The following is a 21,675-nucleotide window of genomic DNA, read 5'->3' as shown; positions in this document are numbered from 1 at the left end:
GGGGTATATAACGGTGAACGGGGACATGATAAGTGAAGTTCTACAGACTATAACCTACCCGATTGACGGAGTGTCAACTCGTGGAGGTTCTTGATCGTGCAAGTGGAAAATAGCTCCTGAGAGCTCATATATCCTTGAATTGTTTCTGTTTACTTTTCTAGCTCGAATTGTTATTTACTTGAATATTATTATTTTACTTGTCAAGTGGGTTTGTTACTTGAACAACGTCCTTGCATGTGTGTTTTCTTGGTCTCACGAGCAATTGCTCACCCCGTAGATTTGTTTTTCTTAACAGGAATGGACTTGGAGTGAATCTCAAAGAAACCCTTGGAATGTACTTTTGTAGTAGGGTTTCCAATGGAACTGACTAGACACTTTGGCTGATTGTATGTTTTGAGAATTGATGTACCATTTTGGGAATCTGATGTAAGAGTTGGATAATTGATGTATTTTGAACTCGTGGTATAAGACTTGGATATTCGTTTATGAAAGCGACTTTTCTTTATTTGGCTTTTAGTAATTGTTCTGTATCATTAAACGTGAATCGAATTGTCTTGAGTCTTGGCGAGAGTTGGGCAGGCGTCCCGCGGATAACCTTTGGTTCACCTTAATTAGGGAGAAGTGGGGGCGTCACACATGTTACGAACATTTCTTGGCATTGAAACATTAATTCTATGAGTTTATCTTGTGTATATTAATAATGTACACACTATCATTTTTAAATACATATCACATATGCAAAAAATGATATTCGAATTCAAATTGGAATTAAGTGACATACATATAAGAGTCAAAGTATATATACTGTCGAGTCAAAATATATATACTGTCAGTGTATATAAAATTAATTATAATTCTATATACATGTTCCATCTTTTCAGAATCCAAAACACAATTTTTCTTTACAACCCATAGCCCTAGAAGCACCAAATAAAGATCATTATTTTGGTACATTTAATATTTATACAAAGAAGGGAGACATAGTATCAAGGTCACCAAGAGGGGTTTGGAAAAATTTAACAATCTCTACTTTGCATTACAAAGTGAACAAGAAGGGGAACATCTTTTGGACTCAAAGTTTCAACTCCCAACGAAATTGTAGCTAAGATCAACGTCATTGTTTGATTTTTGTTTTTCTCATCTAATTTTCTAAATTTTAAAACTGTATTTAGTTTTTTCCAGAATATATTCTTTTTTAAACTATATTTTATTGTTTTTTTATTTTAAATTATACGGTAAAGTAGCAAATCTCATTTGCCTATACTTTGTGGCTATATATAATTATATATTGGGTTGGGATAGTCAAGTCTGTGGATGTCAGGTCACAATTATTGCTTAGTTAGAGTTTATAATTTTTTTGTAAGTTTATAATTGATTCTTATTAATTAATTTCACAAGTTAGGGCATTCTAGTAATTTTCTCCAAACCAGATAGGAGAGATGGATTTTTCATTGTATTTTTCTTGGTAGGATCCCTAATTCCACTTGGTACATCAACAGTGAATTATTCCTCTATATTTTAAAAGTTAGAAGGTTCAAGTTTAACTAATAGTGTTTAAATTAGATGATGCCATACATATATTAATAAACACTGCTTAAATAATATTAAAAATAGAAAGAATGACAAAAAAGTACACAAAACATAACAAGAAGAATTTTTTTTTTTGAGTTATTGCCCAACTAGACTCTTTTTTTTTGGCCTAGTGAATTACTGTCTGGTTATTTTAATTAACTCGACCACCATCGAACCAGATAAATTATATTTTACATCTATTCTTACTTTATACTAGGGGAAGGATTAGGGAAAGAGATGGATCCAAGGGGGTCAAAGGGGATTTGAAAGGGACTCAACCGCCACCGAATCAGATAAATTCTATTTTACACATATTCCTACTCTACACTGGGGGAAAGGGTGGATCCAAGGGGGTCAAAAGGGAATTCGAAGAGAATTGAACTGCCACCGAACAAGACAGGTGCCTATGTACCTGTTGAAAAAATTTTCAAAAAATCCTGAATAAGAATGCAAGCCAAGGGATCGAATCCCTTGGGCAACACCCAATGATAGCTTTAACTCTTTCCTTGGTGGCTTGAGCAGTTGGAGTAGCTAGTTGGGTAAACTGATTGGTCAATTAGAGGCTTTTCTTTACTAATTATTTTATTTTATTTAACTATTTTGCTTTGAGCAAAGTGTGAGAAGCATTTCTGATTGGATTGGAAGCTTCTCCAAAATGATTATATATTTGTAAAAGGGTTAATTTCAAAAACTTTCTTGAGATTTATTCTAATAATATCACCCAACACCCTTAACGTTTTAGAAATCTCATATAGTTTCCTCAAAATAACAATCTGGATAACATTATCACCCCTTATGTGTAAAAGTAATATTAAAAAATGCATTGGAGGAGAGAGATTATATTATCTTTCTACTTTTATCCTTGTGTAATTTGATTTATGAATTTTGAAATACAAAGAAAAAGACAAATAAGGTGGAAAACTAAACTCAGAATATGAGAAGGTATAAGTGCAATAAGTAATAAATTTAATTGCTTCGTAATCAGATAACACCTTTGTGTGCAAGGGTAACATTTTAAACTACTTCAATGTTACAAAAAAAGAGACTAAAATTTTAGGAGATTGGTTACAATAAGGAGGAATTGTAGAAGATCGTTTGCAGCATAGACGAAAATTAAAAGTAAAGATTTTTGCAACAAAAAAAAATAAAAATATTTTCCATGGCATTCTTGTTATTTTGTTTTTAGAAATTTTGGCATGTAGGAATTTTATTTTACCTTTTTCCGGGCTTTTGCTACTTCAAAGTAAAACATTGGGGGTAACATTAATGTCAATTTAACGTCTTTAATTAGGACTTCTACTCATCAACCTATATAGTAAAAGCGCGAACGGATCTGTTAAGAATGGTGGTTGTTGTGCTGACGTGGTTGAATGGGATTGGTTCAAGCGTGGTCGTCTGCCACGGGGATCTCACGTGCTGAAGCTGAAGAGAAGAATTGGCTTCATTTTCCTGTTTTTCTTTTCTCTTGCTTTGAAACAAGTTGTTTTCTTTTACATCGAGGGTTGATTCTTTTACCCAATGTGAGAAACCCATTTGAAAGTCACCAGGTCCGTGTCTACTTTGTTGTCAGAGTGATCAGCTTGATTTATGACAAGTGGTGGTGTTGGGCTCAATGCTAATTTGTTGGTTTTACTATTCTGACCTTACTCTTGTACCCAAAAATTACCAGTGCTGTTGTGAATCCTTTCTTGTCCCCATGGGCTTTGAGTAAAAATTGCTTCTACCGTCACTATTGCAGTCTGCCAAATAACAGCTGTTACCTCTTTTCTTGATGGATGAGAAGACTGATGCAATTTCTCTGCACAATTTGCACACCGACCAATATCATCATCGAGGTCAGCGATAATAGTTCCTTTCTTCCGTTTTCCTTTGTTGCTGTTTCTTGCACTCTGGTTAGCTCAGCTCCTTGCTTTCTATTTTCTAAATTCAAACTGTTTCTTGTTTCTCTCTGCATAAAATTTACATTGTGCTGCTGCATTTTTCTGTGCCTTTTTTTTTACAAGGTTTATTTTGCTGATTAAACGTTATTTCTCTCCTCTCTCTGTGAAAGATAAATTGGATCTTCTCCATCTTTATCTTCTTCATTTCAACAGGTGAGTTTTTTGGTCGGTAAGTATCTCGACTTTCTTTTCTACTGCAAGAAATAAGACAAAAAAAACAAGGAAGCCATGTGGAAACAAGAAGCAATAAGGGAAAAAATAGGTCTTCGGCATCTTCATCAGAACATGTGATTTTTTTTTTCTCAGTAAGTATTTTTATTTTTATTTTTTTGTGAAATTTATCTTTATCGTCAGTTTTTTGCTTCGTAAGTATTGATACCTTTTTTCGCCTGCAAGAAAATAGACAAAAAAAAAAAGCCACATGGAAAGAAGCAGACAAGTTAAAAATTGGATCTTCAGCATCTTTATTTTGTGAAATTTAAAAAATCACATGTTCTAAGGAAAAAAATCCGATCTCTTAAAATTTTTGAGTTTTTCGTTTATTTTTATGTATATTGTTAGTCTTATTTCCCTTGTTTAGACCTCATCAGAGAGATTAAGAAAGCAAATAAGGATGAATTTGGATATGGAGGCCTGTGTTGACAAGATCAAACAGGAATATCCGTTTATTTTTATGTATATTTGTTAGCGTTTTTCTTCCTTTATCGGATCATATGAGAGAGATTAAGAAAGCAGATAAGGATGTGTTTGGATATGGAGGCTGTGTTATTCATCTACCCATAAGATTCAAATGAGACTTCATTTTCTCATCCACCAATGTCCTTACCTCCCGTACCTCTCTCTCAAACTCTCTTTTCAACAGGTCTCTGTTGCCACAGAAGGAAAAAATCGATTGATCTGACATTGAGGTACCCTACCATTCTCAATTCTAAATCTTAGATTTTATTTTATTTTTACCTATTTCGCATCTCATCATTTGCTCAATTTTTTTGTGGTTTTTTTTATTTAGGTTGGAGAAATCATCAAAAGGTAAGCTTTTTGTGCCCTAATTTCTTATTTTCTTGCTTTATGCATTACCTTTTCCCCCCTTAATTTCTTTGCTTGAAGCCTCTTAGATCATTATTAGGTTTCTGCACAATTCTAATAATATAATGAAGTTTGAAAGGCATTTCTGCATTTAAAACAGTAGTATTTTTTCAGCAAAAAATAACAAAAGATGCAGATATTTAACTGCTGACCTCCTGTTTTCTTAACAAAAGACAAGAATTGGTGGCTTCATGTTATCTTAGTGTTTCTGTCGCATTTTTAGAAAAGTTTTTTTTTAATGATTCTACTATATCTGCTAGCTTGGTTAGGGTTGATGTGTAATTATCATATCAGATTGTTTGGAAAGTTTGTTATGTTGTTATAGGGAGTACAAGAACTTTACAAAAATGCTAATTTATTCTTTGTAATTTTTCCTCTTCTGATTTCTTGTGTATTAATGGAAATCTTATGTGATTCTATGTGTCCTTTCTTGTGGTGCATTGCGTTGTTGTCCACTTGCTTAGGGTGGTTCAAAATTCTTTCATGTGTTCGCCTATGGTGCAACAAAAGTAACTTTAAAAGTTTCTAAGTTTTTAACTGTTTGCTATTTTAAGTTTTAGGTTTTTTGTTATCTGTTTAAATTATAGACTATTTGTTTTCTTCTTTTTGTTATAGGCGTCTTTATTTTCTATTGGATTTTAAATGTTTGTTACAGGTTGAGCTATTAAAATTTGCAGTATGGTACAAAATGATTGGGGAAATTTTTTTCTCAAGGTGAGTTTTATTTGGGTGTTTTTCCTGAACCAAAAGAAGAAAAAGGGAAATGGTCTGTTTAGTGCAGATCTAAGGTTTTGTCTTCCTATTTTTTTCCTTGTGTTAACAGATTTTTTTCCCAGCACTTTATTGTAAGTTTTTGCTATCTTTATGCTATTATTGGTCTTTAGAAAGGTGCAGGATGAAGATTAATAATAATGACCTATTTTGTCACTTTGTATGTTGTCAAAAGAGGCAACCAAAATTTTAATGATGTTTGAATGCTGTTAGAATAGTACATGAGTGTATTGTTTCGTCATATTGTATACCGCCACAACATAGAACAGGGAAATGATAGCAGTAAATTCGGACTTTGGTAATAAGCCTGATTTAGAAACAACATTTTTAAAGTGTGATCGTTTATCATTCTATTTATTAATTTCTAATATTTTGTGAAGATTGCCTTTTCATTCAGTATGTGTTGCGGCTGCTTCTTTTTATTATACCAACTAGCTGGCTAAAAATTTTGTTGGGATTCTTAGGTTGTGTTTTTATATTTTCGCCCCTTGTTAATTTGTTTTGATTTAGCTTACCTTTCTTAAGATCCATTGTTTTGTGCCTTCTGGTATTGTCAAAGTAAATCAATGCTTGAGAAAAACAAGAATTCGTGACTTCGTGTTATATAGATTTATAGACAGTAGTCTTTTTTTCTTTGTTTCTGCAGCATGAAGCCAATGGTTTAAACCATATGGAATCAATTTGAGGAAGCTCACGATAATCCTATTGCAACTGAGCATGATCCCTTCACAATTATCATTGCCATTAGAGTCAAAGTGACAACAGCCAACTGTAACCATCTGCACCTTTTTTTTCCCTGCGTACTTAAACATTTTAAATTGAACATGTTAATAGTATCAAACATAATCTTTCCCTCAACTTAGTCATTATCAGTGATTCTTATAATTCCACGTTTTCGGGAAGTTGTGAATCTACGTGATTGTTATAATTTTTAAATTGTCCTGTGCACTGATCTCATGATCATTATTGGATTTTTTTTTTAAACTTCAAACCAGGTTTCAAAAGAGTGAAAACTAGAGAAGTAATATAGATATTACTACTGGAATATAGATGTTTGCTATCCAGAGAAGTAATGATGCTACTAAGAGTTTTTTTTTTCTTTTTTTTTTATAATACTGCATGTCATAAGCATCTGCTATGTCCTATGAAGGAATTATGTCATTGCACGTGTTAGAGTTTGCTGGGTTTTAACAAGTAGAAGAATCAAAATGTTACATAAATTCAATTGTAGTACTTGTTATTTGCATAGAATGGTAATTTTTGCCATACTATAAAAAATACTGTTCTGAGAGTGTATGACCTTTTTAGAAAGTTGGAAGGAGAGAACTGCAATTGGAGTTTTGGTGTTTAAATTCGATTTAAATATGAATTGCAAACTCCTCTCACTACTAAAATCTATCTATTGGCTATGTGCAACTTCTCTCTGAGACCAATAGTCCATCGCAAAAGAGTGAAAAGCTTTACCTTCTAACTGTTGGTTGTTATAGAAGTGGTGAGCATTCAAGAAGCCTGCAGCTTGTATAGAAATGTTTGGAGGTTAGTTCTCTGCTCCCATTAGTGAAATTGCTCATAGTTTAACATGTTTTACCAATATTAATTGTCAAAAGAAAGAAACTGTAGAACTTTTGGTTGTATTCAAGAGTGGTGCTTTTATCCCATTGGTTTTGTCTTTGTTTGCTAGATTAAACTTGATTGGAGGTAGGCTTTGTACCTTGAGAAGGCAGTAAAAGAACAAATTACAAAAGGTGATAACATATTAGTTTGAATCCTCAGGATTTTTTTTTTCGAGTATGGCAATATATGAAATAAAAGTTTAACTTTATGGTGCAGATGGTGTCATTGGAATTGGCATTTCAGTTACTGCTGTGGTACTTATAGCTGGTGGAATTATAACTGCATTAGCTAGCAGAAAATCATGACGACGGATTGTTATTTTAAGAGTAATTTCCCTGATTTGCGGTTCCCAATCTTCGAAGATGATGCATTTTAACCCTGCTAACTATGAACTGATGTCCTTTCTATTACTTTTAGTTGAAGTTAAGACTTTGTAAATATATATTTCAATAGATTTCATATGGTACCTCCGGATCGAAGCATATTATCTCAACTAAGATGTCCCGGCACTCTGGGCAAGCTGAAAAGTCCCACCGCGCATAGCGCGGTGTTCACCTCCTAGTATAACACTAATAGGGAATGTAAGTGACATTTTTAAAATTTTTAGGATGCTAGTTGATATTAGGATAAATCCCAAAATCAAACATGAAATTAGCCACTACTTGTAATTGGGTTCTAAGGATACGTCAGTGACCCAAGAAATGACACTCGGACAGAAAGGAAGTGCCGAAAAAGGGATCAAAATCAAAACGAAAATGGCGGCTGTTGCTTCTTCTTGTTCTTCTTCAATTGCTAATAACCGCTCAGTTCATCATCGTCCCCGTGGCACCTTCAAGCATAATCATTAGCCCATCATCTCTGTTCCGCTCAGACACCAGCAATCATCATCTACATCACTGTCTGTCCAACTTCAACCACCAAAAGGTCAACTTGATTTGATTTAGCTTTCTTTTTTCCTTTTTTCCCATTAAGTCGGATGCAATACTTATGTTTTTGACTGAATTTACAGAATCTGGATTTGGGATTTTGTGGAAGAGGAAGGAGGACGAGAAGGGCTGGCTGGGAAGTCTTGCAGCTGTTCGACAGTTGACTGGGTCACTCACAACTGCTGAGGGTCTCCGCTTTGGCATTGTCAGTGTGATTACAATTTTCCTTTCCCTCATCTATGCATTTTTTATTTTATATTCCAATTTTGTTTAAGATGTTTTAGTATGTCAATTAAATTCCTCTGTCCAATTGTTGGCTTAACAATTAATATTACAGTATCGGTATTTTTTTTGGGGTCTCGAATTCAATAAGGAAAAGAAAGGTCTCATTTTTCGTGGGTTTTGACAGATAAGCTCCACATTCGTCAAACTGAATGATTTATCTGAATTTTTTTTGTTGTAAGGAAATGTGCTTTCCTTTTTCCTGGGCCAACTTTGGAAGCAATTGATATTTTTTTTGGTTGAAAAAAGTTCTTAACTGGCTTTTCAACAATGTGAATAAAATGCTCAGAGAAAGGATGTTCTGGAAAATGAAAGTTATTTGAGTACAAAAGAAGTAGAAAAATAATGACAAGAGATATATAGCTTATGAGTGACTGAAATATCTTGTTTGAATTCTGTTTTTTCAGTCATGCTATAGATTTTGTTTAATTTTAGCTATTGAATTTGTTCTGATGCGTACTTTCTTAGAAGTAGCGTTATTTCATTAAGTTGGTTTCTTGTCTTATTTCAATTAGGGTTTTTGGCTATTTATTCGCGACTGTAATATTGGGACTTGAAGGAGTTGTTGATTAGTGTAATATTGTAACCTAGGTGTGCTATATGTGATGCAATAGATTTAGTAGAATGCCAGCGCGTAAAATATAGATGATTCTTTTTGTATAGTATCCAACTGGAGTTTGTCAAAGAGAAATGACCTAAGGCATTGTTTTGACTTCCATGTGATTTTTCTTTTGAGCTGTGAAGCATTTTTTGTTTATTCTTTATTTTGGATTGTATTCTTTTGTGTGTAAAGGTGGTGGCTTGCTTCAATAAAATGGTCACAAAGCCACTGTTGGAGGGAGCTTTGGACACTTTCAAAAAGTACTTGGTCAAAGAAGAAGATATCGATGTAAGTAATTTTGAGCTAGCATTTGTTTTCTTGCCTTTTTTCTTGCACCCTCATTAGTTGTGACTTCATCGTACAGTTTGACTACTACATTTTGGAACTTGCTTCCCTTGATTTAAATGGACTTTTCATGTATCACTTCAATGTTATAGCCTACATACTCATTCGGTGCCTATCTTGGTATTTTTTCTTTATGAAATTTACTGTCAAGCCAGTTTGCCTTGTCATTTCCTGACTCAATTATTCTTGTTTTACATTATAATGTTTAACCTAGAATTTTGGTGGTGACCTGTTTTAAATAAACTGACAATGATACCTTATTATGCTGGTTTCTTTCTTGCTAATGTATCAACTTTTCTTTTTTTAACACGATTTCTGTTTTCCTATTACTAGAACTACTAGCACATTTTTCTTTGTAGCTTTCTGGGATGTAGTTCACATATTGACTCATTTTTTCAAGATGATTAAATTATGTTTGGGTTCAATATATCATCAAACAACATTATACATGTTGTCTTGGGATAGCCTTTTAATGAAGTTAAGAAATGGTTCATGTATTGGAAGTAACACAGTTTACAATTGGGGTTTGTTAAATATGCAAGAAAATAAATTGGCCAAATGCACGTCACTCAAATATGCACTTTTAAGATCTCTTAATGGTTTACATAAGAATCGTTATGATCGTTTTGCATCAGGTTGTGTGGGTTCCAGGTAGTTTTGAAATTGGTCTCGTTGCAGAGAAGCTTGGAAAGTCAAGAAAGTATCAAGCCATCTTATGTATTGGAGCTGTGGTAAGCAGTCATCAACTATTTCCTGTTTGATAATTCTTGGTGAGTGGATTTGATTCCCTCATTCAGTTGTTTATGTTCCACTTATACTCTTTTCCCATTCAATTGAAGCTATAGTTATGGTGAATCCTTTTTAGTATTCTTTGGTTCACTTATAAGTTGCATCAGGCTATTAAATGGTATTCTCTTTCACAAAACAAAGTATGATTGCTACTGTTTCACTCTTGTATTTGTAGCTTAATTGTAACTGACACTGGCCAGAATCCAGTATTCTCAACTTTAATGGCCCCTAAAATTGTTACTCCATATCATAGATCAACTGTGACATTATTAGTTATTCATGTAAGGACATCCTTGATGTTTAAATCAACCTGCTCATATCTGAACCAGTCGAGTGTTCCATATGATGCACGGAGCTCTCACTGTCAGTAAAAGATTATGCTCTTTTAGATTTTGCTTGTCTTCATTTGCTGTGAATGCTGGAATCCTTATGGATATTAGTTTTCCCGGGTTGTTCATAAAATTTGAAACTTGTTAAGCTGTTGGATTGGAAAATGTTGTCTTCAGCATATGAAGATTAAACCTCCCACAAATGCACACATTTGCAAGAGTTTATGCTGTGTTTTTCTGTCTTGCTGTTTGGGGGACGAATCATTGCTTAACGTTGGACTGATCTATTGGACCATTTATGGGGTACTATCTTGATTTTTAGCTGAACCTATAAATATATGTTGAGAGAGATGTAATTCAAAATGCCATAAACTCTTCAATGAATCCACTGCAATACAGAAAATGAGGAAAAAGAAAAAAATAAGCTTGATGAGTGAAAGATAGAGCAAAAATGGCATAAAGAATTAGCTACCAATGTTATAGAAACGTGCCTCGCAACGAAAATGCCTTGGGACAAGCAGGTGGGGCTTGGGTATTGAAGGGTGTTTGCCCTGACAATTGGGGTATATGCCTTAGGTGATAAGCCATGGCTTTTGTGCCCAAAAGTTTGATGTGTGTGTGCTGTAATGCATATTTGTTAGGAGTACTTCACAGTCAGAAGTTTGTAGTTCATAGTGCATATGTTCACACGCATTATTTGCTTCTGTAATGTGGGACCATTTACAATTATAAACGTAGAAATGCACTTGGTCTCTCTTTGTTGCACATTCCAATCTCTTAATCCATGGTATTTTTACTGGACCATCATTTTTCACTTCATTACTTTTGTGATTTACGTATGAACATTTTTTTTCTTTTTAATTACTCAAAAAAAAAAAGAATTGTACTTATTAGTATAAATATGCCATGTAGTGTGATTTAAGGCTTGAGATAATGTTACTATCAACATTATATTTTTTTTCTTCTTCTGCTTTGGGTCAACCTTGTATGTATTTTCCAATTGTGGAAAATAATTAAAATAAGTAGTTTATAAAGTGAAAGATAGATAATGATTTGATGGAGGAATTGTGTTTTTGACACCTATTTATTAGTAATTCACTTTGTAGTGTATGTTTTATTTATCCATCAGTTCTAATTCGCTGTGCTATTTTTTAAATTTAAAGCACTTAGTAATATTTTTTTTATAGCAAATTATTCATAGTTTCTATGTATTAACATTGAAGTTTCAAAATTTGCTGGGCTAACGCCCTACAGCTCAGTGCTTTAACCTTACCTCAACTGAGACAAAACGCCATGCCCAACACCCCTAAAGGTGGCTTTCAGGTGTTATAATATTTTTTAATTCCCCTAAAGATGGCTATCAGATGTTATATCATTTTGTCTGATTTGTTGGCAAATGCTAGCCTTTGCATTATTAGCCAACAATCAGAGTGAGAGATCATGCCTAGGTCGTGAGTATCAGTCGAACCCACCACTGTGGCCACTCTATGACTCCTTGTTGTTACCAAGATTACACTTCCAGGAGCCCCTTCCTTGAGAGAGTATTGGAAAGGTTTCCACATTGAGTCGTCCTCTGTCCAGACATCATCTAGGACAAGCAGGAATCTCTTACCGGAAAAAGTTTCTTTTATACGTCGAATCAACGGATCCAACTCTGCTTCATGAGAACTTTTTCCAGCATTCTCAAGGATAGCTTTCGCGACCCTTTTCTGGTCGAAAGGATCTGATATGCAGATCCAATTTCTAAGTTCAAAGTGGTTCTGCACTTTATCATTATTGAAGAGCAGCTGGGCAAGTGTGGTCTTTCCACTACCCCCGGCCCCTACTACAGAGATAATTTGAACCCCATCTCTGTCTTGACTACTACTCTTGGACAAAATTTGGTCAAGAACCTTCTCCATATCAGCTGCTCGACCATAGACCTCTGATTCGTCTATGATTGAGGTAGTCATAATTCGTTGAAAATCATGAGAATCAGGAATCCCCCCACTTGTAATGAACTTGAATTGATCTGCCTCTTTCAAAGTTAATTCTAGCTGTCCATTTATTTTCTTTATTTTCTGAGCTATGTCACTACGCACAGGAACTTGTTTGAGACAAGAACAAAGGGATGGGATAAAGGAACGAACCTTGTTCCGCAGTGTAGGCTGCATTCTGGCATTCTGACTAGTTCCCTCATTCTTTGCTCTGTGAATCTTGAAGTTCCATTCGTCCAGCACATCATCCATCTCATATGTTATGTCCTCGAGCTTTTCTAGCCAAATTCCAACACTTCTGTCCTTCAGCCTTCGTCTCTCTGCATCATGAAGCACTTTTTCAATGGTTGCCAACTTAGAGGAGATATTTGCCACCTCTTCTTCGACCCCCATCACCAAGTTGACCTTCGCCCCCAACTGCTTCACGGCAACATCACCCAATTCACCTATTATCTTTGGAACAAGCAATTCAGCCATTGCTTTTTTGTTTTTGGGGTACAAGGAGTATTGGCAATAAAATGTTGCGAGGATAAAATGCTACTAATATGATTTGGAAAGGATATTTGGTTGCAAATAGAAGGTTGATACAAAGGCGGACAACCAGATTGGTTACTTAGGACCACTCCTACAACATTGTTATATACACCAACATGCTGGTCTTGACGACTTGGTCTTCCCAGTCAACTTTTATTTAATATAAAATGGGATGGATCCACGTTCTTAGCTCCTTCTTCCCTTGGTGGGTTATACATTGTTTACATATTACTTGTTTTCTTAGTGGAGTAGACGACTTACTTGAGTCTTCCCAGCCAACTTTTATTTCATTATTATTGCTAAGGTATTGAGACGATAGATCCCCAAACGTTTCTTACATTAACTATTTGCAATTGAAGGGGTATTTGGTAATTGGATTCCATACCTGGGAATAGACTGCTCTACCTACTACTCAAGATTTTAAGCGAAATTGAAAAACCTCTAATTCGTCTATTGAATTATTAAGTACTATCTGCTCTGAACTTTCAGATTCAAAGGCATCCATTTACTCAGAAGGACGGTCTCAACTTGTCCGTTGTAAAAACGCGTTACCTATCATATCTCCAAAGAGAGTTATCTTAGACTGGAGACAAATACTCAGGTCAGTTTAGGATATTTTTAAGGTTTGTTTAATGGTACTAAGTGGGTTCTTTAAGATTTTAATAATGCTTATAATCACAAATTATTTTCCAAACTTCTTGCATTTAGAAGAATTTGGATTAATTTTACCTTTTTCAAAATCAAAGATGTGGGAATTGATTAACCGGTGCCTGAATCAGTGCCTTTCAGGCACTAGTAAGAAAGTTTTATTAAATATTTAATAATTTCTTTACCTTTTTATTTTTATTTTTCCATAAATGATCAAGTGTACATGGGATTTCTCTTATCCAGGGCTGACTCTTTGATCCCAGCTGTAGATGACTAGTAAGTTATATTAATATGGTAAAACTTTACAATATATGGACAAAGGTTAAAAAGACTATAAAAAGTGTGCACTAAATCACCGAGGAATGGAATGAATCTATTCCTCATCGTGACATACGTTTAAAGTATAAGAAATTTGTCTAGGTCATGGTATTCATAAACATGCTTCACAATAAAATTTTGAACACGTTAATCTACTACCTATTTATCTCACGAATTTATTTATTAATAAAGGTGCTAAAATATAATAGTTTTCAGAAAAGCCTTGAAAACAATTATTTAAATCAAATTTTCATTTTTTTCTGCAAAAATATACACTATTTAGGCGATGGGTGATAATTTTAAGCTTTCACGTTCAGCTCACCCCCTTTCTTGATACAATTCTGTTTCTGTATCTCTCCGTTGTGTTCTTTTGTAACTTTGTGTATGGGCCTTATCTTCTTCTGAAATTCTTGGCTCCACAAAACTTATAAATGAAGTGCACTTTCTGCACTTCTAACTTGACAGTGCATTTCAGTCCTTTTTTCAAAAAAAAAAAAAAATTGTTGCATTTTTTCCAGCAAAAGAAAGGAAAAAGGTTGGGAATTTTGTTTGCCTCGTTACGAGTTCTTTAGCTCGAAACGAATACAAAAATATAGAGTGGGTGGTCAGAATTGAATGAAAATCACTGCTGGATGCCGAACAAGAACATCAGAAAACAGTTTGGATCTTTTCATATGACTACCAACAACCGCGTCAAACTGCTTTGCTTTTATTCTAATAAAAAAGAGTTTGTTTGGATAACAAATTATCTCAAATAATATTTCGCTTGCATTATAAACACATTTTCTAACCCACTTTTTTATATTCCCAGTCACCTTTTTATCTCACATACATCACATCACAAAAAGTACTAAAGTAATTATTCCAAATAATATTTCAAAAAATACATCCAAACAATGGTAATAAAAAATAAAACACATTCCTCTAATTCATATAGGGTTAATTCCACTTTTCACCTTTTACCCATGCTCAGATTTTTACTTTGATTCCTAAACTTTAAAATAAGACATTTTAGTCCTTAAAATAAAAATTTTGTCCCACTTTGGTAAAATTAATGACAAAAGTGAGACAGATATTATATTTAAGTGAGACAAATATCGTTCTTTAGGATTAAAGTGAAATAGATTTTATAAGTTAGGAATTAAAATAGGACAGAATTTGTACATTAAAAGACCAAAGTGAGACAAATATTATACTTTAATAAAGTAATTAAAGTTCAGTGGTTTAAGTAGGAATTCAGGCATAATTGAGTGGTGTAAAGTGAAATTAATCCTTGAAATATGTAGAATAGAAAACAACTGATACTATTTAATTTTTGGTTGAAATAAAAGGACAAAAGTGTGCAGTGTTGGAGACCAAGAAGATTACAGATTCGCATTGGTTCCACGTCAAAAAGAAGAATTACTGAGCAACTTCTTGGTTCCACTTCTTAATTAACGGGTGCTGGATTCCGTGATACATTGCTCAACTATAAGTATTGAACATATATAATAGTGAATAAACAAAGTATTGCTCAAATAAGAGTAAGAAAGCCATTTTCATTTTATATGCTGCATTCCGCGTTCTTTCATTTTTTGGACATCCTTTGCTGTTAACATCTTTTCTCATGTGGCGGTGGGGATATAGCATGAGAATAAGAAATTTCCAAGCGAATATGTATCGAAAAGACAACAGGGAAAACAGTCCAATATACTTGATTCCAAAACCTTTGCACATTTCCACTTCAACAGATAATTAGTACACAAATATAGCTTTTCTATTTTTCATAACTTCAAGATAAACCAGAGTCAAAAGGCATCCATTTCCTTATAAGGGGTCGCAAACTCGCAGTTTGTCCCTATCGAAAACGCGTTACTTATCACATTTGATACCTAGGAATTGTGTGTGGATATTTTTGGACACAAATGCCTTGTGGACGCAAGCCAAAAAGTCTTATTAAATATTTAATAATTATTTTACCTTCTTTATTTTTCTTTTATTCTTTTCCTTTCAAAAAAGATGAGGCGTGGGGTATTCCACCTATTCATCAATGACTCAAATCGCAGACGCAGGTGACTATAAAACATCATAGAATTAAATTGAATTTCTTTGTCATATTTGTTTTATATTTTTTTCTTTTCAAAACGGCAAGTTATATTGATATGGTATACCTTAACAATGCATGGATAGCGGCCAAAAAAACTATACAAAGTTTACACATTGAAGCACAAAGGAATAGAATGAATCTATTATTCCTCATCACCACATGTGCCTCAAGTATAAAAAATAAAATGATGTAAATCCTCACAATGTTTTTCCATTAAATCATATTTGTTTTATTTCAGAATTAAGATTTGTTTATATGCACAACGATGGAGTCTGCATAGGATCTACGAATATTTGTTAACTTCCCTCGTCAGTTTACACCTTATGCCCACCTCAAATGCCAATCACTGCCTGCTATGATTGAGAAGCTTAAGCAGCAACCCTTCACCTTAATCATTCTTTAATTCACTTTTGAATTGTTTATTCAAAAAGATGGATTATCACTTTAAGATGCGTCACTGACCAATTTAGCAGATAGACCAAACATTAGAGACTAAAACTGCAACTCTCTCTGGAAATTATAAGATTGTAACACATAATCACAAAAAATTTTCTTTGGTTTACTAATGCTTTTGCATCTTCCAAAAAATATTTCTATGGATTTCCACGTATTGAATTTGCAGAGTCTTAATTTCTTCAATTTTTCCTATGTCCTTAATTCTTCCTAACATTTTTATCGTCAACTTCTTTGGGCATTTCTAATGAAGAAAAGTGTTGGCAAACTAAACCAAATCTAAAAGTGTTTATTTATTTATTTATTAGTTTTATTGGAGTTAGGCTTTAATAGTTGTGCAATTTAGGAATTTATGTTTTATTTGGTAATTTCTTATGCAAGTGGTTTCTGTTCAAACAAATCTGGTAGATTATAAATAGGACATTATTTAGGATGTTTTCTAGAGAGAATGTAGTAGAGTTTGTCACGTTTTCTATTATGGTGTAACTTTCTTCATTGTTTGAAATTTCAATAATACTGTAAGTTGATTATTTTCTTTTCTTCCACATATGTTTTGAGTGTTTTGTTTTATCCCTTCAATTCTGTAACCTTGTACATATTGATTATTATTAGAATCCTAAAATTTTGGGTTCTACAATTGGTATTAGAGCTAGATTATGAGGTTAGTCTTGGGCATTTCTACTGTCAGAGAATTAGGACATAAAGTTGTCGAAAAGTATTTAGTTCATCGAATTAGACCACAAATTTAGCTCTGAAATGTGTAGTTGGTGAAGGATTTGATTATAAGATTGGTCCGAAAATTGTTAGATTGTTGCGAGTGTGAAAATAGAGATCGGAGAGGAATTTGTCGAATTTGTTGAGTGCTACGGGTTGTCAGATTGAAGGATTTGATTGGTCAATCAACCAAGAAGGCGAGAAAAACTTGATAGAAGAGAGAGAAAAATTTATTCAGATACATGAATTGTTAAATAATGGCAGAATATTAGAGAGATATCCGATTGATGGTGACAGTTTTGACATATTGATTGCTATAAGCACAAATAGACATACATATTTTGGTTGGGTTTTAGCAGTAGACAAATATCTTCAACAATGTAATTTGGATGATATTCTTTGTTGGGTTGATGCAAGTGAGTTGCCTAATAATATATATAAGCAATAAAAGACCTTCTAACAACCATCCCATTAAACAAACTTATGGAAAAATCCCTTGTGATTAAGCCAACCTATGGAAAAACCCTCCATGGTTATATTTCGCATTTATTTATTTATTTTGTGCATAGGAATAAGGTAAGTTGTATTTGTGCACAAAATCTGTATTTTTCTCGAGTAGGTATTTATTATTGTACAGGTTCGGCACCTGTCAATTTTTGGCGCCGTTGCCGGGGACTGGTGCCTGATTAATTTGTTTCTTTTTGAGTTTATTTTGTTTTCATTTTTTATTAAATTTATTTTTCTCTTATTTTTTTTTATTTTTTTATTTTTTTTTATGGCTGCTAACATTCCATATTTTGATGATAGACTGGACTTTGTTCCTGAATGGGGTTATGAGACTCATGTTTTTCCTAATGATCAATGGGCTGTTGCAAATTGTGGAATTTATTTTGACTCAGGTTATTCAACTGACACATGCCCCGTATTTCAAGATAATCTAAGTTCTCCACTTGATACTTTTGGAGATTTTCCACCCCAATATCAAACGCAGTATGACCCTTATTCAAACGGGTATGATCAAGGATGGTGGGATAATTCCAATTTTAATTGTGCGACGGGGCCAATGGATTTTCAACAGCAAGAGTCTCAGCAATCATCCTCCGTGTCAGGTATGTCTCTTGAAGAAATGATGGAATTACTAATTGCTAATACAAATCGATTTCATCAGGAGACACAAGCGAGCCTAAATCGATTTCATCAGGAGACACAAGCGAGCCTTCGCAACCTGGCAGATCAACTATGTCTATTGACTGACAGGTTGTCAGCCTGTGCAATAATAAATACCTGCTCAAACTAAAAGTAATTTCTGTGGATAGTGGTGAGCAGGGTCGAATCCACAGGGACTGGGAGTAATTGTTTCTTTTCAAATTCACAGTGACAAGGGGGTGTTTTTATGCAGAATGTGACAATAAAAGAAATCCAAATAAAATCTAAGAAACTACTAAAAATTAAATAACAAATTACTAAAATCAAATGAATGATAATTAAGGATCTAACCAAGGAATAACTTCAGCAATGGTTCACCTAATTGATCATCGATAAGCAAAGGCAATTCCAATTATTTACTAATAAATAGGTTATAACTGCCAAACAAGCGATGACAGTCAACCCCTCCTTACTGTGTCGATGATTAAGGTACGCCCGTTAATCACTGCTCTAATTGAGAAATAATCCTAGGTACGCCCATAGAATTTAATTCCCCAATTGCCTTACGTATTAGAGGAGCCCTATTCTAACCAAATAACGCACTACCAGGGTTATTTTAGATTAGCCCGCGTATTCCCCTGACACAAACCTAATCATGCCAGTTGCCACTATTTTGAGACAATTAAACAATTACGGATTTAATGTCCCAATTGACAATAGATTATCAAATTAACTAATTATCCGGATCCAAGACAATCAATTAATCAAACAATCATAAGCACTGCAACCAGAGAATATGCAAATACCAATAAATAAGAGAAAAAGATAAAATTAAATCGATCTCACAATTTTAGATTACTCAAAGCATCCGTTACTCCTTGACTAGAGAAAATGGATTTAGCTCATCGTTGATGGAAAAACCCCATACAAAGCTGAAGTGATAGTTGCGGCCATTATGTGGTAGGAGGAATTCACTACAGACCGCAAGGAAAAATCAAATGAAAAAGCTACAGGGAAATGATTCAATGCTTCAATGGCTCCTGACATCCGAGAGGCAACTACTACTAAGAAGCAAGGAAGGAAAAGTCAAAGGTGTAAGCTAAGCTACAGGACGAAAGGCTAAGGAAGCCAGCCGTCTTCAGTCCTCTGCTGCTCTTGCCTTGTGCGGCGGCTCCCCTCAGGGGGAAGAAGAAGACCCCTTACTTCAGTCCTGCGTTCCTCCTTTTAATGCTGCCCTGTGCGAATTACCAACAAAGACTTGTATCTCCTTATTCCAAAAATGCCCTCGATTGCTTGCTATGTGAATTCTTTCCCGATAACTGTCAAATTGGCCTTTATTGTGATATTTTTGTTCTACTCCCTGAAATGAATATAAATTACGAAAAGTGAGTAGAATCTAATAATTAATTCACATCAGGTCAAGTAATAGGGAGAATTAATAATAAAATAAATGATAAAATTGCAACCTATCATTGACATCCAGAATGAATCGATTGGCTTCTCCAATGGAAGAATTGCCCTCGAAAACCATTGTTGATCTAGAAGAAAATGAGAGTGCAATTTGCTTGACTGGTGATGAGGAGCTGCAAGAGTGTCAAAATGAGAAATCTACAGATGCAGTTGAAAAAGAAGCCAAAAAGGAAGAAATGGAACCCCAACCGCAACCCATTCAAGTGAAAGAATCCAGTGAACAATCTCCAAATGCGGTGACATCTCCTCCACTCCTTCATCAATATTCTCCTGACTCTTACTCTTCAATTCCTGTTAACGAAATTGACTTTATTATACCAGACAATTTTGAATTTCATGACAGGAATAAATTAAGAGTGGCGATGGCGAGATATCTTGAACCAATAAATGCAAGTGGGGGAGGAGTGAATGGAGAATGCAAATTATCATCGACTCGTTTGGCGCCATTCACTAGCCATGGAAGCCCGTAACTCGTGTGCCCAAAGATTACTCAATCTATGAGGGTTACCAGGATCATATTGAAGATGAAGCATTGAAGCGAGCCACAAGATTTTATCCTCCGTGAACAAGTATAGCATGTCTAGCCAAAGACATTAAAGAAAGGCGCTACTTGGGAGGCAACCCAAGACTATTTGTTTCAGTTTTCATGCATTTTTGAAGTTTTAGTTAAGTGTTAGTGTCAATTAATAGTTTGATGTTTGGTGGCAGGAAATTAGTAGTTAGACGTGCCCACGCCAGGTGGTCACGCCTGAGGGAAAGAAATTTTCGTTCAGGATCTGCGGACTCTATAGTAGTTAGGTGTACCCACGCCAGATGGTCACGCCTGAGGGAAAGAAATTCTCGTTCAGGATCTGCGGACTCTATAGCAGTTAGGCGTGCCCACGCCTTAGCCAGAGGTTCCTTGACTAAAAAAAAAAAAAAAAAAAAAAAAAAAAAATAAAATTTTTACAAAAGCAATTTCAATTTTTGGAGAATTTCAGTAAGACTAGTTAAAACAAAAAAAAAACCAAAACCTTTTTCTTCTTTTCTTCTTTCTTTCCTTCTTTTCTTCTTTCTTTTCTTTTTCCTTCTTCCCCGCTGCCCCTGCTTTCCCCTTTTCTCTTGTTCCTTCAACCAGAGCCGCCGCCTGCCCGAGCTCCGTGACAGCCGCGCCACCAGCACGCCGCACTCCAGCTCTGCGCACATCGCCGCCGTTGCTGTCCGCCACGAGCGCCTCCACCGTCGCCTCCAGGCCTCCACCAACCCACGCCACGCCCCGCTAGTCCTCTCTCTTCCATCGCACAAACCACGCCGCCCGTGAGCCAAGCCCAAGCCCAGCGCCACCACAGCCCCCTGCGCGTGGCACCAGATCTCACTCCCCTCCGGCCGCCGCCGACAGCGCGCAGCCCAACCCAGCCGCGCCTCGCACCACCAAGCTCCCCTAATCCCTCCTCCACTCTGCCTTAGCGCCGCTCCTCCCTCACGAGCTCTCAGCCGCACCTCCGTAAGCTCTTCCCCAGCTTCGTCCGCAACACGGCGCGCTGCATCGTGCGCGCAAGCAGGGGACCTCCACCAGCCCCCTGCGCTCTCTCACCTCTCTCTCCGCTGCTGTTCACCACCAGCTCTGCACCGCCAGCTAACTCTCCTCTCGCCGTGAGTTCAGCTTCCACCGCCAACAGCTCCACCAGCTCGCCACATCTCCGCGCGCAACTCCAAGCGCGCCGCTGCCTGTCGCCCAACCGCGAGCCGTGAGCCGCGCTTCCTCCCCCCCTGCAGCTCGTCGACGAAGTCCACCAACCCACCACCAGCTCATGAGCTCTCATCTCCGCCAGCTCCACCCCAGCTCGTTACCACCTGTCAATTGTTGGCAGGTGGAGGTATTGCGATTCCTGCCTCAATTTGTCTTATTCTGAACCCTAAATTGCGAAATTTTGCACCTTTGCTTGGGCTTCTTGTTGGAAAACAGCGGGCAGTAATTTTGGGCATTTTTTTGGTCTAATTTTGGGTAGAGTTGAGTTAAACTGCTGCGATATTTGGGGGTACTTTGGGAGTGAGTTGCCAATTGCTTCTGGCTTTAATTTTTGCTCATTTTTGGC

General features: G+C 35.6%; 1 protein-coding gene and 2 long non-coding RNA genes across 5 annotated transcripts; 2 read left to right on the top strand and 1 right to left on the bottom strand.

Moving 5' to 3' along the window:
• The first annotated feature begins 4,374 nt into the window (after positions 1-4,374).
• Positions 4,375-7,449, top strand: LOC113772529. Of its 3 annotated transcripts, XR_003468561.1 has the most exons (6): positions 4,375-4,420; positions 4,522-4,541; positions 6,016-6,140; positions 6,857-6,905; positions 7,051-7,114; positions 7,200-7,449. It is a non-coding gene; the product is annotated as an uncharacterized LOC113772529 (long non-coding RNA). The 3 variants fall into 3 exon arrangements; XR_003468562.1 differs by lacking the exons at positions 4,375-4,420; positions 4,522-4,541 and adding an exon at positions 5,253-5,312; XR_003468560.1 differs by lacking the exons at positions 4,375-4,420; positions 4,522-4,541; positions 6,016-6,140 and having other exon boundaries at positions 6,290-6,905.
• A 117-nt stretch (positions 7,450-7,566) lies between these two features.
• On the top strand, positions 7,567-9,871 carry LOC113770025. The gene is made up of 4 exons (XR_003468378.1): positions 7,567-7,907; positions 7,993-8,114; positions 8,985-9,080; positions 9,773-9,871. It is a non-coding gene; the product is annotated as an uncharacterized LOC113770025 (long non-coding RNA).
• Positions 9,872-11,622: 1,751 nt separating this feature from the next.
• On the bottom strand, positions 11,623-12,708 carry LOC113771068 (disease resistance protein RGA2-like). The gene has a single exon (XM_027315692.1). The coding sequence runs from the start codon at positions 12,706-12,708 to the stop codon at positions 11,623-11,625; it is 1,086 nt and encodes a 361-aa protein (XP_027171493.1).
• Between the last annotated feature and the right edge of the window lie 8,967 nt (positions 12,709-21,675).

Source organism: Coffea eugenioides, chromosome 5 (genome assembly GCF_003713205.1).
Source record: "Coffea eugenioides isolate CCC68of chromosome 5, Ceug_1.0, whole genome shotgun sequence".
NCBI lineage: Eukaryota > Viridiplantae > Streptophyta > Magnoliopsida > Gentianales > Rubiaceae > Coffea > Coffea eugenioides.
This window is presented reverse-complemented; position numbering and strand designations above follow the sequence as displayed.

Coding starts and splice junctions, on each gene's coding strand:
- LOC113771068 (XM_027315692.1), bottom strand. CDS start 12,708: ATGGCTGAATTGCTTGTTCCAAAGATAATAGGTGAATTGGGTGATGTT.